Source organism: Apis florea, unplaced genomic scaffold, assembly GCF_048593485.1.
Source record: "Apis florea isolate Af1SG1 unplaced genomic scaffold, ASM4859348v1 contig_3203_pilon, whole genome shotgun sequence".
Classification (NCBI taxonomy): Eukaryota; Metazoa; Arthropoda; class Insecta; order Hymenoptera; family Apidae; genus Apis; species Apis florea.
This window is the reverse complement of record NW_028256723.1, coordinates 4,719,534-4,738,151: the sequence shown is the minus strand read 5'-3', so window position 1 is coordinate 4,738,151 and position 18,618 is coordinate 4,719,534. Positions and strand designations below refer to the sequence as shown.

At 36.8% G+C, this 18,618-nt stretch overlaps 1 protein-coding gene across 8 annotated transcripts in view; it reads right to left on the bottom strand.

The window, feature by feature from the left end:
- The window catches only part of LOC100871615 (uncharacterized), a 503,962-nt gene that overhangs the window by 51,286 nt on the left and 434,058 nt on the right, over positions 1-18,618 (bottom strand). For all 8 annotated transcript variants that reach the window (XM_086911195.1, XM_086911193.1, XM_086911188.1 and 5 more), the window contains one exon: positions 10,868-10,943. In XM_086911195.1, the coding sequence (XP_086767321.1) occupies positions 10,868-10,943 (76 nt within the window). The remainder of the gene's footprint in view (positions 1-10,867; positions 10,944-18,618) is intronic.

Genomic DNA, 18,618 nt, shown 5'->3' with positions numbered 1-18,618 from the left:
CGATCATCCTTAGTAGTACCGATCATCGCTACTAGGCGGCCTCAGAAGCCATTGCGATCTCGTTAGTACTATTCGTGCTATTAGTGCATATAAGGCAAAGAATTCGAACGATAGTTTTACAAAATTCTTTTTTTTCGTTCTTTTTTGTACTTTTACAGCAAAATAGATGAAATTAAGTAATAACAGATTTTTGTTGAAAGAAGATTGTTAAATTTTGTTATTCAATGGTTTTATTAAATATAGATTTATTAATTAAATTAATAACAGAAACGGAATAATCTATATGAATTGAGATTATTATACTTAGTGAATTTTGTGGAATATATGTACATTAGAGAAATATCACGGATCTAAACAGAGATTTAATGGCAATTATTGGTGGAATAATTTGAATAGTGAATTAGTGAGATTAAGGAGAAAGTTGTTTATTATCATTTATGGCAATAATATAAATGGAATATATTTTCCGTTTCTGACAATAATACGATAAGTTTTCCTCGTGAAGTTCTTCAACACCAAAAAATTACGCAACATTTAAAAACAAAAGTTCAAATGCCGCGAAAATGTATTTACATCCAATTTTCGATTGTTTACCCAGCTCGAATTCAGAAGCACTTTCGTCGTCTGCGAAACAAAAGATGATCTGAGAAAGATGGAAAAAGGAATCTGCGAGCTTTGATCTCGGTCCTTGCGATCTCGCGACTCTTCAGGATAAATAAATATCTCGGTAATTCGATATCAGTCCATTAGAAGAAAAACAAGAGGAGCCACGACGGATAGAATTTTCCGCGAGAGCGGATAATTGAAATTGGAGCCTTGCTCGCTTCGCGTGCACTCTTCTCGACAAGCTTCTTCTTTTTACTTCTTTTCTTTTCTTACAAGAATGTCTTTGCACTTTTTTAATTACTACGAGTAAAAGAAATAGTATAGTAAGATCATAAAAATTGGCCAGGTCAGTTGAAAGTTATTTCAGGATCGTTTTTAACGATCGATACACGATGGAAATAAGGAAGATGTCGTTACTTGTCAACTCGGAATTATTTTCTCTTTTTATGAACTATTTAAAATATTGTGTATAACATATTGGAAAATAGATCGTATTTTTGAATCAAAGATACGTACGCAAGATAAATTATCGTCGCTTAAAAGATTTAAACTATCATTGACATTCGAGTCGACGATGTAATACGTCTTTTGCCGTATTATTGAACAGGTTTTTGCATAAATTGTAATTAACATACCATTAATCATAATTAGAACAGACGTGCACGTGTTCTAGCAGATTAATGTTTATGGTCGTAGATAGACAGAGATAGAGTGAATTTTATGGACGTGAAACCGAGTCGAAACCAGCAAAGCGGGAATCAGACGACAGTTCAAAGTATTCGCTGGTCCCATTGATAATAAACGTCAGGTATTAACTGTGACGTAGTGGTTTTGACTTGAAATTTTGGCGTTAGTGGAAATGATTTGGTCGATACATTGTCAGACTCGTGGAAAATACCATGAAAGACTGAGATTAATTTCTGGAATTTTAACATACTTTATGATACGCAAATAGAACGGATATATTGAAACATTATGTGTGCGAATATTTTATAATTTTATAAAATTATTAAATAAGCGAATTCATTATTACATTACTTCTTTCTATTATCTCGAAAATTAATCATAAACGATATTTATTTTGTAAAAATTTTATTTCTATATTTTCGATTTATTTTCACACGTATGAATGCCCTGTCAATTATTCAGTCATATCCAATCATAACCAAATTCACGTGTACTTGACAAGTTTTCAAACATGATTTACTAGAATACATCTCTTCAAAAATAAACTTTAATACATTTTTTTTTTTTTTTTTTAAGTATTTTATTTTAAATTATCCTTGTCTCGGTTGTATCATAATTAATTTAACGCTTTCCCAAGTATTTTTTTTTTTTAATCATACGTAATGAAAAGCCATTTTGCAATATTCGTACTAATTAATGAATCTTAATAATAGCTAATATAATCTTCATAAAAAAATCTTATTCATCTCCTATCTCCCTTATTATTCTTTCATATTTAAGCTTCAAAATTATTAAACGAAAAAAAGAATTACGTTAGAGATCTTTTTATTATAATATTTTATTTAAATTTTTATTGTATAATTAAAACAACTTCGCATTATTACGTTTCATTTCTAAAAATCAATATTTCCAATATTTACTAACTTTGATGCTACACTAATACGGAATCAAAGTTCCAATCAAAATTTCAAACAAGTGAGTTATAAATCCAACACATTGGCCGCGTCTCCAAGCGGATTTGTAATTCCGCGCCGCCACCCGTCTCCTCGATTTCAATTTGATGAATTTGTTTACGAAAACGTGCGCCCCCTATTGAACGTCGCGCCAACGAACGATGCAAACGCCTGTATTCGAAAATTTTTGAGCCGCGGTAACGACCGCCCCATTTACCCCCACCGTCGAAGAAGGATTTATGCCAGTCGACCACCACGTGACGTTCGATCAAGGTGCATCTCACACGCAATGCCGCAATTACCGGTGTAATCGAGAAATTCTGGGATGACCTCTGTGCAAAAATAGAATCTCTATTGCATGACCTGTATGGATAATCGTATAATTAATCCATCTTCTATAAAAATCTTTCAAATACATCAGATACAAACGATGTATTTCACAATGATTTCACAATTTTTATCGATCTAATACGCGTGTCACAATTGACAATCCGTGAGTTCAACTCTTTTCTTAACCGATGCGAAAAATAAAGGAGAATAAAAGAAATATTTCACACATATTTCGTATTTCCGTTTTTCAACGACCTCTGCAACCGTCAACGCGTTAAATTTTTGCGGGATATCCTGGCCGAGAAGTTTTATTGTACCGCGGCGAGTAATTAATGATTAGTTGCGAAAGTTGTTTTAATCATGAGTTTAAACTACCGATATGACAGAAAGTTGCGCGATCCGACCGATTGACGGTCCCAGATCTGAAGTCAGATCGTAACATATTATTCTATATTCTATACTTAATATATAAAATAACAGGTTAGATAATTTTAATCTTGCTATTCCTTCAATTTGGTACATAAAAAATCTCCAGGAAAGTTCAATTTCAAAAGAAAAAAGAATCTGTATTATAATAAAACTGTGTAATGTTCCATTTTAATTTTATAAGCGAGGAATCATACAAAAAATAAAAATTTAATTTTTAATATCAATAACTGAGAGATCATTTCATATATCTTTCTTACAACATTATGTCTTCAGAATTTTTTTCGTAGCATTTTTTTATAACGAGTAATCAAAAAACAATCAACTTTTAAATCCGTATACCGTAAAATAAGCGTGTCTGGGAAATTTCATTTATTCGAAAAATTAAACAAATTATATTAAAACTAATTCAATAGGACAGGAACAAAAATGTCTCGAAAAACAACAGGCATGAAATAACATTTTTTCCATTTAAATATCTTTAAAATGAGAATGTAAAACAAATTACAAACTTTTTAATAATAAAGTCATTTGTCAATTGTCTTACCTATACACATAAACTGTATATTCTTTCCTTGTTGTATGCGACACCCTCTATCGTTATCGACGCAAAATAAACACTCACCGCTTAAATTTAAAATGTCCACACATAGGTTGGCATCGTTCAACCAATGAGCACGCGAGAACTCGCCTTCACGATTTTTACGATCTGTCCCAGTCCTCTATCTGGCCACGATATCGATCATGGGCCACGTCCGAAAATTACGTTCCGTTGTCGCGGATTTACGCGTGAAATTTTACACGGGCACGGTGCCGTGTAAACCGGCCAAGAGGCTGCCGCCGTCCGGAAAAATATTACCGACGGTATCACGCGGTGTCACGCGAGCCGTTCGTCGAGCTCGCATGCGCGGATTTTTATTAACACACCGGCCACTGTCGTGTTCGCCGGCATTCTTCTTTTTCACGGACCCCGTTCGTGAATAGTGCGCTCTGGTAGAAGAGTAGTTGGTCCGTCCGTTTTCTTTTTTTAACGTTGAAATATTTTAATCTGGATGGAGAAGGATTGATTGGTAAGAATTTTTGAAATTCTTATGAAAAATTTCTGCACGAAATTATAGGTTAGGTTAACGCTTTAGATAAGCGTCTCGAATCTGTCTCTACGAGATGTATCTATGGATTTTATTGCAATATGTGAGTGTAGTAAATTCAAATAGTCCGATGAAAATTGGATACGATCATTGTAACGAAACTTTACCGTATCGTAGTAATGAAAAAATACGTAGTGTATAAGATCCTAATGTCATGCTATGCTATTTGAATTTACGGCAGATCGAATTTACGACTTGTTTTATATCTCTCTCACTCAACAGTAATACGTATAAGATCGTCTCACGTCTGTATCTTACGAGAGACAGTGTTTTTTTTTTTTTCAACTCGTAAAAGATTATTACAAGGATAATAAAGTGGAAGAACATTTTAAATATGATCATACTATTCTCGAATCGATCCAAAACGATCCCTGACTCGATTTTCAAAATCGGCAAATCAAAGAAAACTTATCTCCCACGGGCTAATCAAGGATACACCGTTGTACATTATTTACCAACTTCTAAATGACGGAAATTACCGAGTCGTAAACCTGTCCAAGGATGGTGGAAATCAAAGTTTCAAAGAATCGCAATCAACCCAACTCCTCCACCTTTAGAAGTAACAAACCTGCCCGTCTCTGCCCCAAACGCCTCACTCCACTGCGAACGAAACGAAACCAACGAAAAAACAGGAAGGAAGGAAGGAAAGAAAGAAAGAAAGAAAAGGAAACTTAGGCGCGTGCATTAAAAACTCTTTTTCTCCATACAGGCCACAATGCCACATTCAGCTCAATTACCCCGACGAATTTCAAGCGAGCCTGAATTACACATTACAATCCCACGGAATAACAATAACAACAACGACGACAACGAGGATATTGTAACGCAATTACGGTCGTGTTTCTTCGAGCGTACCAACCCAACAGACGTCTTCCCCCACTCCGTCTTGCGGGTAATAGAGGTAGGGATGAGAAAACGACGGCGAGGAGGAAGAAAAATAAGGGTCCAGCCGCGTTTTGCGTCTCGTGAAAAGCGTAAGACTTTTTTTGTTACTTCATTCGAGGCAAGCATAAAAGCTCGAAAAGGAAGGGAAGAGAAGAGATAGAGAGAGAGAGTGATAGAAGAGGGAGTCGCGTGAATTGAAACCGAGATTAAGACGTCTGCCGGGAATTAACCCCTTGATAACCTTGGGACCAAAATTTTGGAAGGAATAGACGATTGTCAGAATTGTTAAAAATTTAATTATCAATCCAGAGATTATAGAGAAATAAAGTCTTTCGAAGGCAATATATTATTGATTATATGAAGCGTTAATATATTCACCTTTGGAGACTTGATTATTAAGTCTACATAAATTGCTTGTAACAACTCTATGAATGAGTTCTTCAAAAATTCTTCCGTTTATTTCTGGAATCTCTTCAAAGAGTTTCACGATTTTAAATAACGATCCTGATAATTAAACGAATCAAACGATTGTCGAACAAAAATTATTAACACGCTACAAACTGATCCTTCCTTTTATTAATTCAACGCATTATTTTAATACTTCCTTTCGACGAATATCACTTCGTTTAAAATTTCGTTTACAGGGATAACAGAAAGAATTTCCTTCTTGCGTTGAATCACGCAAGATTTCACAAGAATGCGCAACGTCGATTCAGAAAAAGAAAAATCCGAAAAGAAAGGTAAACCGTGGTTACATCGGTGGCCCACGATAAATCTTTCGAAGCCTTATCGTCGCGCCTCATAATTCCACGATCCTCCCTCGTAAAACACGTCGATCGTCGTCCCCTTTCGATACCGCGCCGGTGGTCTACCATCGCGGCCTTTTGTCCACAGGTCGAACAGGTGTAACGTTATTTGTTCCGAAAATATTATACCGCGCTATGTTTGCAATGTCGAAATTGTGAATTCAGCGAGTTTCATTGCGGCCGATGCTTGTGCTTCGCTTCCAGTTATTTACGTTTCAAATTTGAACGTCATGAATATCATCGCATATGTATTCTGTTATTACTGAAAATATTTTTTGAAAATTTTCCTCTCTACACGTGGTGCTAGTAGTAGCGGTAGTGCGTTTATTTATATTGAATTGAAATTTATATTGGAATACACGCGCAAAGTACACAGATCTCTCCAATTATGTTAAATATTCCGGCATAAAAATTCGTTAATATAGCCCGAATGTATCGACATCGAAAGTTGACATCGCGATGAGAAAGGTGGAAAATCACGGGAATCTTTTTTTTTTTTAAGACTCTTAGGAAGTTCTTTGTAAAATTCGTATGAAACAACGATGTTTCATACGTGTCGAAATAAATCGCGATAAACAACGCTTTCCTTATTCTCCTCTACCGTTTCTCTTCCGTTCGTCCAATAACGATCATCCTTTTTCGTTATCGTTTTCGAAAGGCTCCGCCAATCAGGAATCTCGAGAGGAAAGATAACGAGCAGATGGATAAAGTGCGGTAACGGGAATCGGGGGAAAAAGAGAAGAGGTAGAGGCTTTCCTTTCGATCGAGTGCGGATGACGGTTCTTTTAGCGGAATTGCTTCGGTTAATAAGCGATAAGTGCCACCAACCAGCAACCAGTTTTCGTTTGCCAGCGTCGTATCGATACAGAGGGCAGTTCCATCCACGCGATTCTATGGCGGAAATTACGCTCTCGATCGTTCTCGTGAACAACGTCTTGCAACAAACAAAGTTTAAGGGAGCAAACATTTTATTTTTAAATTAACCCATACATATTCCTCTCGCTCATATATTTTTTTTTCCTTCTTCTAAACATTCTAACATTCAATCACTACTGTTCCAACTGCACTAGGATCAAGACTCGATTATTTCCACCTTCATTTTCCAGACTTATCCAACTTTTATCGTAATCAAAAAACGGCCCTCCTCCCAGAGCATCACTAATCATTACCTCCCTCTGCTTCTCCCTCTCTTTCTCTCTCTCTCTCTCCGCTTTCAACAGAGCGCATCGTTAACGATCCGAGTGTGGCAGGAAGAAAGGAAAAAAAGAAGAAAAAGAGAGGTTAGGTCCGGCGGACAGAAGAGAGAGGCGAAACCTTTGGCGAGCGAGGGCCACACGCGTGTGTCCTTTCGGTTGCCTCAGCAACAGAGTACCTTCCGTCTCGCTGACCCGTCGTTTCCGGTGACACGGATGGCCTTTCCTCTCCTCCTGATGTTTCAACCCAGGCTGCAACTTCGAGGAACAGAGAGAGAGAGAGTGACGAGGGGGGAAGTGGCATTGTTCGACGACGGCCCAACTACTTTTCGTGGTTGAACGGAGAGAGGGGGGGGGAGGGGAGGAGGAGTTCTACGATCACTCTTGGAATTATTCTGCGAATGGGGGGAGGAGGAGGAGGAGGAGGAGGAGGAGGAGGAAAGGGGAGGACCACAAATTCGCCGATGTTTTTACGGCGTTTTACTCGATTTACGAATATCGCTCGAAGGAATGGAATTTAATTTGACCAAGAGAATGCTTTTCGTGGTGGATGGTTTTTGGTGAACCTTCCGGCCGGAACGTATAAAACGTAACGCGGAGGCGGGGATATCGTTGGGGGGGGAGGGGGAGGGGAAGGGGGCAAAAATATTCGATTATTTGTGTGCATAGTGAGAAAGAGGAGGGGGGAGGGGTGGGAGGAAGTTGTGGAACAACGTTCGAGTTGTGCATGTTGTGCCTCTGTGTGTTATTATTGGTAACGATTATTTAGTTCAATTTTCGCCGTGTTTGTCTTTGGCCGATACACGCACACGGCAGCAACCTAATTATCGTTGCTTTTCCCCAATTACCGAGCAATTAATTGGAATTATCGAGGAAAAACGACGTGGGACGATTATCGCACTTTTTGAATTACTCGAGCCTGTCTGATCTAAACGTGGTTTGTTTTAATCCAATTATATCAAAGTGTTGAAGAAGAAGAAAAAGAAGAAGAAGAAGAGAAAAAAAAAGGAAAACGAAACGAAAACGAAATTCGAATTTCGCATTCACCGACACGATGGGAGAATATAAATATCGGTTGTTCGATAAATTTTGCCCGGGAAAAATCGGGAATCAATATTTATTCGATTCGAAATAGCGATTTAATTAAACGGAACGGGGTAATTTTTTTTTTTTTTTTTTTTTTCGGTAACTCTACCAGTTTCTCTCTCGTTGGAAAAGAAAATGGCATAAATCGAGCGATTAAACAGGCTTACTCGCGATCACTCGGCTGTGACCTCGTTTCACGCTGCATTCGCTTAACCCGGTGAGTATAACTCCATTAAGTCGCACTTAAATATCACTTAAAACGTCGTACGAATTCATTCCTCTTGGACCGTTACTCTTTCATTTCACAACAATATCGTAACAATAAGAACGTGGAATTCGTACGCAAGCTTGGAAATGTTTCTCGTTCGTTTCGTGATGAATTTTTTTTTTCTTTCTTTTTCGTAGAAAAGGATATATAAGGATATATATATAAGGCTCGTTAAAAAATTCATGATCGAACATATTTTTCATATATGCCATAATACGAATAATAATTAATTAAAAAACAATAAGATTCAACACGTTGTTTAAAAAATAAGGTAAATGGCAGGATAAAACTTAAACGAACGATATATTTTAAATTTTCGGGGGTAAAACGATATTTCGATTCGATCAAAGACCGGAAATGCTCTCTTTTTTTAATGCATTGTATACGAATATTCTGAATACGCATAAAGAATGCTTCACGCGTGTGATTTCGTATACATTCAAAATCTAAAATTCCAATATCGATTGACCAAGGTGTATTATTCAGTATAGGAAATCGAGTTTCTAGATTACTTCGTAAAATATTGAGTACAGACAAATTATAAAGAGAGAGGAGGGGGGAGAGCGAAAAGAATAGCAGAAACCATTACAACATTACTCCTTAAATTATTAAATCTGTCGCCTGCAAACCGTGATAACAAAATAAAGTACCCTAAACATTCGATTTTATGCATCACACTCCCTTCTGCGAATTTTTATTTTCGTAATCTCGATGTATCTAGAAATATTTAAATTTTCGTACGATAATACAAAAATTACGAACGCGTTCAGGCATTATTTGCGAAGAGTGGCCGAAAGAAAACGTATCCAGAGAGATGGACTCGAACTCGTTACACCAACCGCAATAAAAGTAACGACGCGGAACGAAGGAGTGGTCTAATTCGATATTTCGCGTGCATTGGCAACGACGATCGTGGAAAAGAAAAAAGGAAAAAAGAAAGAAGGGGCGGTGAAATGAAGGGAAAGGAAAGAGGCGCGGTACGGCGTTCTAAATATTTTAAAAGTTCGCCCTCATTTGAATTGAAACGTCTTCGAAATCATTTCGCCCGCCATTTTGTCCGCGGTTATTGCTCTTCCGATCACGTCCAGCGCTCCATTCAACCGATTGATTTGAATATTCTCAACTTTTTCGCCCGCTGCCCTCCACCATGAGATCCGCCATGAATTTGCAAGAATTGCCGCGAATTCGAAATTGCCGCGCCAATTTTATTGGCCGTACGCGAGCTCAGGGAACCGTTAATGACTCGCTAATTGCCGGAAGTGGCCGGCTGAAGATTTGTAATCGTTAGAGAGGCATTAAACGACAGCCTCGCGGTGGATAATGGCACTTCTGCGGCTCGATGCCGCTGTTTTCCCGTCGCTAATATCCTGTCCGTTAATACTGGCTGGCCAAATGTTGTACGAAGCAAGGATCGAACGTGTCCAGCGTTATTAAATTTGCTAATTTGATGTTTCATTTAACTTCGTTGTTAGAAAAAAAAAAGAAGGGGAAAAAAAAGTATATTACGAGCGAACAGGTTAGTTGTAGCGAACGTAGATGTCGCTAAGTCGAGTGATTCATTGTTTTCAAAGTATTACCTTTTTAATATTCGTATTTATCTTCGTGATGTTTATTAATCATTTCAATAGAATATTTTAAAACTGATTATTGAAATTAATTGATGATCAATGGGATTAAAGTAAAAGTATTTAATAACTTATTTATTCTCGATTATTTATAAAAATTTGTGTAATTCATAAAGAAATTTGCCTACTCCATTGACAAATTGAATAAAAACTAATTTCATGAAATTACAAATGATCTCAACCACAACAAAACCACAAGTAAATAATAAAACTTAACCTATAAAGTGTAACATAATTCGCGCCCTCTACAAACGAATCAATAGAACGAAACTTTCTTACATTCATAAAACAATTCATAAAATTCTAAATCGTTTAATAAAATTTTATGAAATTACAAAAAATCTCACGACACGAAACCACAAATAAAACCTAACCTATACCGCGTTATAATGGATTGCCCGTAACACAACTTGCGCCCCCTACACAAATTTCAAATTCCTCTCTATACTCTCTAGCACAAAAAAAAAAAAAAAAGAAAAAAAATCGTATCGCTTCGATTTATAGCGATCACGATATGCAAAAAAAGAAAAAAAAAAAAAAAAAAAAACGGGAAAGAGTTCGTTGATTTCGGGTCTAGGCGTGCGAGAGAAGGAGGGAGGGATACGCGTTCACGAGGCAGAGTCAACAGCACGGTCGATTTTTCGCGGCTTAATTCAACCACGCGAAATCCGGCAACTAGGTAAACCGATAAGTCTCGCGGATTTGTCGGCCGCCGCGCGAAAAATCCGCTTACGTGATCTGGCTTACGCGGAAATCTGTGTTATTGCCTGTTGGAATATGGATGCGTCAGGATATGGCGCTTCCGATCGAGATCTCGCGCGGGAAAATTCGTCGTATCATCTATACTCGCTTACCTGGTTACGGTCGGAGTGGAAGCGACCCCTGGGGACCGGGCCGGGTAGTTGCGTGGATTCCCTGACATCAAGTACTCTGCAACAAATGAAATGGAAACGTGCTTAATCCATCGCGTGTGTAATTAATTCGGGTAGTTTTGCGTATGTTGATTTTTGATTTTGGGGCGTGTTGAATTTTGACGAGATAGAATTCGAAGAATGTTGTCGAGAAAAATCATAAAATGAAATAAAAGAATTGATATTTTTTGAATAGTACAAAGAATTTCGTCGAGCGATAGATAAATATTTGTTATAAATATTTCTATTTCCAAGTAACAAATAATAAGAAAAAAATGATAATAATATTGGTGCAAAATTGATACGTAAGGAGGCGAAGAAAATCAGCTTAACTGCTTAAACCGTCTCGCGTTTCCATCGTTATAGATTAACAACGAGCAAGTTCGGTAAAAGTAACGACCTCGTAACTAGTGTCTTGTTAGCAGGACAACCGGCAGAAGCTACGGCTGATCTTGCTAGCAACTTGACCTGCGTTACCACTACGAGATAATTGAATTTATTAGCTACGACTCGCTCGACGACTTTTACTCCGGTATCCACGAATTATAGTTATACATGGTTGCTTACGGGCTTGCTTACGCATGGTGGACATTTCTAGAGACGTATTTACTACTTTGCTTAGTTATAGTTCAGATTTTTTATACGTATTATTAGTTTTCGTAATTTTATTTTTCATATAAAATTCAATTAATTTTACAAATATATCTAAGTTCATTCACGATCTAACTTAACGACACTTTGAAATCAAACGAAAAATACATATTTTTCATACATAGAGTTGTGAAAATAACCCCAGTCAGATAAATGTTTCATATATATATATATCCGTATACCCTATTTCAATATTCCACGTATACAACGAATAAATAGAATTCTGATATTTATTATACATATCAGTTTATTTCACATATTATTTCCATATATATATATTTCATAAAATCCCTTTAAAAAAAAAAGACATTTATCTTTAAAGAAAAGAAGAAATCTATCTCACAAAAACAGCGTCATTATATAAACCGTATCGGTACAACAGAGCGAAGAGTACACAGCGCCACCAAATCTGCATCGATACGCATATTAGCGCATTGGGATCCGGGTCTACTGGTTAATTTTTAAGCCTTGTGCCCCGGTCGATGGCAGTCTGACGTTGCAATTCAATTCTGCCCTCCTCCGTACCGAGAAGCCAGCGGCTCGAAACGTCATGCATATTCTAGTTGGTGGAACGTCGCGAACCGCCTTCCCTTTATCTGTATAGTTAATGAGTTCATAACTAATGTAACTCCTACTGACGTTCTTCCATCGATCGAACCAAGACGGCCATTGTAATTTTTTCTCTATACTTTTTCAATTTTGAAATACTTTCAACATATTACTTAATAACACCAAAGATAATTAATAATTGTCCGCGTAAAATTTCCTTTCTCGAAGCGTAACGAGGTTAAGCGACGTGCGATACCCGTTTATCCCTACAAAAAAGAATAATGATAAATAAATTCTGTTTCGTAGCAGAATTCAAGTGAAAAATTAATTTGCAAACGTTATTATATTCTACATGTTAGTGGATTTACAAAACACGTTGTAATCACTCTACGAGGTTAGGTTAGATTAACAACGTGCTTCACATTGTATAGCAAAGCATAGAATATAAGAATAAGGTTTCAAGTTGCTTCTTGAAATTACCAATTAAAGCAAACGTTGAAACCAAACAAGAAAAAAATGGGGAAGGGAAGAAAAGAAAGAAGTTTGGCCGGGAGAAGAAAAAATTACTGAAGCTGAACGGCGAGTCATTAGCGAGCAGAAGAAATGAGGTTAACGTTCCTTCTTGCGCTTCGACGCAGCAAAGTTTCGTCTTCATCGGACCGGGGGCAAGGTTGTTTCAAGACGTCTCTCGCCCCCTTTATCTACCCGGCAATTCGTCACTGTCCTCGCGTTTCAGGATTTTTACGAAATTTCCCGGATCCTCAGGCCACGCTTCGGTACACACCAGCATGACGAATCGTCGTCGCGATATTGTTCTTTTCGAATCTCTAGGATTTACGAACTACGTAAGAGCAAAATACTAGCGCATGCGCATCTTGGACAGAGACTTTCTTAAGCTATATTATACAACGATGTATAGAACATACATCGAAACGTTAAAAGGTCATTCGAAAATAAAAAGTTTTTTTTTTGTAAAAGATGAAATATTTAATTTAAAAAATTTTTATTTGTGGTTTTTATGATGAAAAATAAAATATTGCAAGATTGAAGATTATTATTTTTTTTTTTGTGAAGAATAAAGTATGTAATATTATTATTTGAAAAATTTTATCCCGGAATGAAGGAAAATATTTTGCAATGGAATTCTATAAAATGTTGCTCTCAAATTTTAATGAAACTTTGTAAACAAAAGGATGAAAAATTCAGAGGTTAAAAATTACGAATAAAAACAAATAGCTCTGAATTGCAATTAGTAATCTACGTTCATAGTTTTTTTTTAAATATCGATTTACTCTTTGTATACTATATAGATGTATTTTTATTTATTTACGAATTTTATTATTAATGTTGAATTTGTATAAATTTGCAAATAATTTCCAGTTTAGAGACACGTGTTTACATCAATTGTAGTATCTGACAATGAGTCAAAATCAACGACCTAGATAACACATATCAAATATGTGTTCCCAATTAAATATCTTGTTTACCGTTTGAGTAGTAGATATTACAATAAACGCCTATATTGATTTTATCTCACTCCGTGTACCGTTTCAAATAACACGTGTGTACAAACAATCACGCGTTAAGAACTGCACGAGCTATTCGATGCAACTGGATCATTCGTGGATCTGCAAAGTGCAATTACACGTACTCCCTTATGTTTACAACCTGCCCGTGTTTACTAACAACTCATCGTGTTCATACGCATTGGTCAGTTTCTAATATGACGGAGATTAAATGTTTTGCAGTCAATATTGATCATCGTAAAATTTTATCGATTGTGAACACCAAGAAATTAGATTTGGTCTAAAAGTTGAAACGAAATATTAATTCATAAATGTTGACAGCGTGGAAGTCGAAAATAAAGTTTATTATATAACGTATAACACGTATATATTTTGCAAACTTTATTTAAAAACTTGATAATATTTTGAGAAGATATTTCTTATAATAAGATACCATTAATATTCAACGTCAAAAAGATATTAAATCTAACTTTGGTTCACCATGTGTCGTGGCAAACTTATTTCGTATCTTTAATCAGCATACTTTGGTGACAAATCCTATATATCATTACTTGCAAAATGTTCGCTATATATATTCAGTGACACTGCATATAGATTATCCACATATATTAATCGCAAAATATATATGCATATACTGAGATCTCGTTATTGTTCTTTTTTGCATATGACGAGAACTTATGAAGAGTACGTACGTATCAGAAAATATGTTACGCGCATGCGCGAGCACGCTGACTTAACAAACACGATCTTAGCACAAACTCGAGTCGGCGAAAGTAGCATCGCTGCACTGGCTAAAAACTGTACGGCTAATTTCTGGGGAGTCCGCTTAATCCAATTTACGACTCGCTGAAACATTTATGCCGCGTAAAATTTGCTTATGCAAATCACGCGCAGTAGTTACCAACTCGGCATAGTTTTACACGTCGAGTGTACGATCGCATTTTTTTTTTTTTTATTCAACATTTTACGCAAAATATTTAGCCATAATAACGTTAACATTTTTTAAATTATTTTAAATCAAAAAAAAAAAAAAAAAAAAAAAAAGAAATCAAAATTTATACATTGTACAAGCGAAATAGCTATATTCGATTGATTCTAATAATATTCTCAATTCCATTTTCAATTTAGATAATCTGTACCACGGTAATAATTCGTTTCATGATAATAACTGGCAACGGAACAAACAGTTCGTTGAAACACATCTCATCCTTCGAGATCACGTGTAAGGCGTGCAAAGATGTGGCGCTGTGAAGAGTCAATTGTCGAAATCATAGAACTGTTATACCGACCGATCTAAAGGACGCATAATCCGAATCTTACAATCCTTCGTAGTTATGATTGAAATTACGGCGTCATTTGCAGCCGGAGGGTCGAGATCAAAGCCTTTGATCGTTGCGTTCGAGAGACACTGTGACAGACGCGCACGCGCGCGCGCACAACTCACCCTTTGTATCATCGAACATAAATTGTTGCGCGTCAGACACGCGGTCAGCGGCCATTCCACGCGTAAACAGTCGTCACGCCGCCACGCGTGAAAATCGGTGGAAACGAATACCTAGACGAATGAACGTACAAGCGTTACTAGCGACATCTAGTAGTCGTTATAGAGTTTTGGTTTGTGCTATGTTCTATGCATGCTCTGCTCCATAATAAGATTCAATGGTATTATGATCTACAATCCAGACATTTTTCTCGTGGGGCCATTCATTGGATGGACGGATAGAAATACAATGCGATCATAAAGCAAAGTTTTTATCATGTAGTGATAGAATTGTGTGCAACATTTTACAGGATTTCAATGGAGAAAAAAAGTTAAGGCTTTCAAACTTTATGTGTCTTAACATTCGTTTGTTAGGCATTTGATATGTGAATACTTTTATGATTAATTGATTTTCAATCTTAATTTTTTTCAATAGGAAGTTCTTTCTGTAGGAGGGAACTTTGCAGTGAAACTGGTCAACGAATAAGCCTTTAGTTATGAAAACTCAACGTGACAAACTTTAATTGGTAAATAAATAATTGGTATTTTATTGCAATCGAGTTCAATAATTTTAACTGGTTATTATTATTGAAAAATAATTTCTAAATTATTTATTATAGAAATTTTTATTAGTTTATCAGTGATGCATCTTCTAACTTTATTCAACTTAACAATTTGTTTCATTATGTGTTTCTTTTTTACATATATATATACGAGATTAAAAATTAAATTTCCATAGCTTTTTTTCATAAATAATAGAATTTTTATAATTTATTTTTATCTCCTCAAGTTCTGTTTCCAGAAATATAATTTATTTTCTATTTATTCCATTTAAAAACGAGCAAGTTTCATAGCGATAGAACCAATCAAAAAATGCTTTAATATTTCACATTTCTCTCTGATCACTGCCATTTTCATCGTCACTGATAGTTCGAAAGTATTCGTATGCACGAGAGGGATGTTTTGCATTTGTGTTTTTCGTAAAATATTAGCCAAATGAAAAACGATTCTAAAAGGGATGGAAGATGTACTTCAAGCATTCTCGAATATGATATATCACGTATATATTTATATTTTGGATGGTTTATTTAGTTTTTGCTACGCCTTCGAATCTACGATAAAAGAAATTTTTATCGTACGCGTGCGTATAAATTTTAATGCGAAACGATGTTTACGATATTTATGTCTCTACCCACATCATATCTTTATACATAACATTGTTTGTTTCTGAACACGCTTCGAATATTTTTTAAAAGAATTATAATAACATGAATATCCTTCGAGATATAACATTACGATTTTTAATTATTCCAGAACACATTAAAAAAATTTCTTTCATCTTTCATCATGCATAATAACCATTCCTCGCTCCATTCTAAATTCACGAAAAAAATTATATGAATGAGCTCTGAACGAGAGTTTTCGTCCAATATCACACCACGAATGCATGCTCGAAACGTCGAAATTCACCGCACTCCGTTTCAGCACGCTCCTCGAATCGATCAAACTGTCCGCCGTTGGATGCAGAACATCGCGAGCGATTGACACTATTTTTTCCCCCCTCCCCCTTTTCCCTTCCTTTCTTTCTTTCTTTTTCTCTCTCGCAAAAAACGAATGTATCGAGCGAGAGGGAAGATCAATCATCTCGCGTGACTGTTTAAGCTCGCTCGATGAAATTGCCGGTTCCGTCGGTGGTTTCGTGTTTCGACCGATTTTCACTGTGAAAAATCGCGACATCCGTTGTTACGATCGTTGCCTCTCGTCATCTTAACACTCTCTCGCGGTCGATAATTCGCCTCACTTCCGAAAATCGGCCGGCAGAGAGCGCGTGTCACTATATCTAACCTTCTATAGTGTCGTGTAACCTATGATCGAAAGTGACAACAAATATTCGATTATTAATTTCTCTAACAATTTTGTTCTTTCGAAATTCAAGATTCACCCATATAATTAAGTCCTTCTAATCAATTTCGATTCATTGATGAATTTCTATCGAATAACCAATCTATTAAATTTCATTCTATTTTTGTATCCGTAAAATACAATATAAATAATACTGTTTCGGTCTAAAAATCTCAACTCAAGCACTTCTCGAATCGCAACAACGTTCAAACTTCGAAGGTATTCGTAGCCAAACGGGTGGAACGATCGACGCCGATCCAGTTCGGTCGAGTTCCGCTTGAAAAAGTGTCATTACCCGTTAATGGCGCGGCAACAACTGGGTCGATGCACCACTACGGTTAATGACACGAGCTGCTTCGTTCCAACGACCGTACGACCAATTATCTTATTGCGCTGATCGCTTGGATACTCGTGGTGCGTTTGGATAATAATCTTCTTAAACTGTTTTTCAGCGAAAATCCTCCTCGAAAAAACGTTCGATCGATATTTATCGAACCTCTCTATCCGCTCTCCATTCCATTGTGCGCAACGACCTCTGTCAAGCTCGCGTGATCGAACCCACGCGCCATCTTAACGAGAACGATCGAGTTCTGCCTCCCCACCACCGAGGAAAACTCTAAGCGCCAGTCTGCCACGCGAAGAGAACGGAACGGAAGAGAGCGAAGGAAACGAGAGTGAGCAGAGAGTGAAAAGCGTAGGGCAGATAGAAGCGGTGGATACGAGAGTGATAACCGGGGCGATAGCGAGCAGTTGGAGTGACAGTCGAAAGGACGTGCAAGAAGCTTTGGTGTGGGGGAGGGAGAGGCGGCGTTGCAGGTTAGAAAATGGAATTTCGGTGGCGGGAGATGCGAGCAAAGAGCTGGTGGGGCGGGGGGAGGAGAGCGGCTAGAGAGAAAGAAAGGGAGACGCTAGACAAGGAAAGGAGGGGGGAAAAAGAGGAGAGGATGGTGGATGGGCTAGGTCCATGGATGGAGTGGATACAGTTGAGTCTGAGGGTTTCTTGGTTGGTGGATGTTTGGCTGTCCGCCAGGGAATCTCTGGAGCGCGACGGTTACCTTTTTCTCCTCGGGGAGATCTTCTCGCGTAGAGATACAGGATGTTTCAATATATATATATATATATATATATATGGCTGTAGTTTGGACGAATGAACAACGAAGGAATTTGAATTGGTATATAATGAAAGAATTTGCATGTTAATATTCCGTTTAACTAACTTGTGTTCTTACTAATTACAAAATGTAGTATTATTTAAATACCCGTAGTAAAAAAATATTCTTTCTCAGGGGATTCTGAAACTCGTTCTGAAACATCGATAATTCGACGCTTCGATTTTGCTTCATAACTTCATTATTTGAAACAATCTCGTAACACTCTGATTAATCGAAAAGATGCAACGTTCCAACATTGTCCTTTATTTATTTGCGACACTTTAAAACGAGAATTAATAAACGGAGTTAAATTAATCATCAAAAAAATTTTTTTCTAAAGATTCACGAACAATTTAACAATGAAAAGATTTCTCCAATCCGATCCGTAACAGCTCAATTATGCCGCGCAAAATGCCACCTTTCGCCGCGTATCCC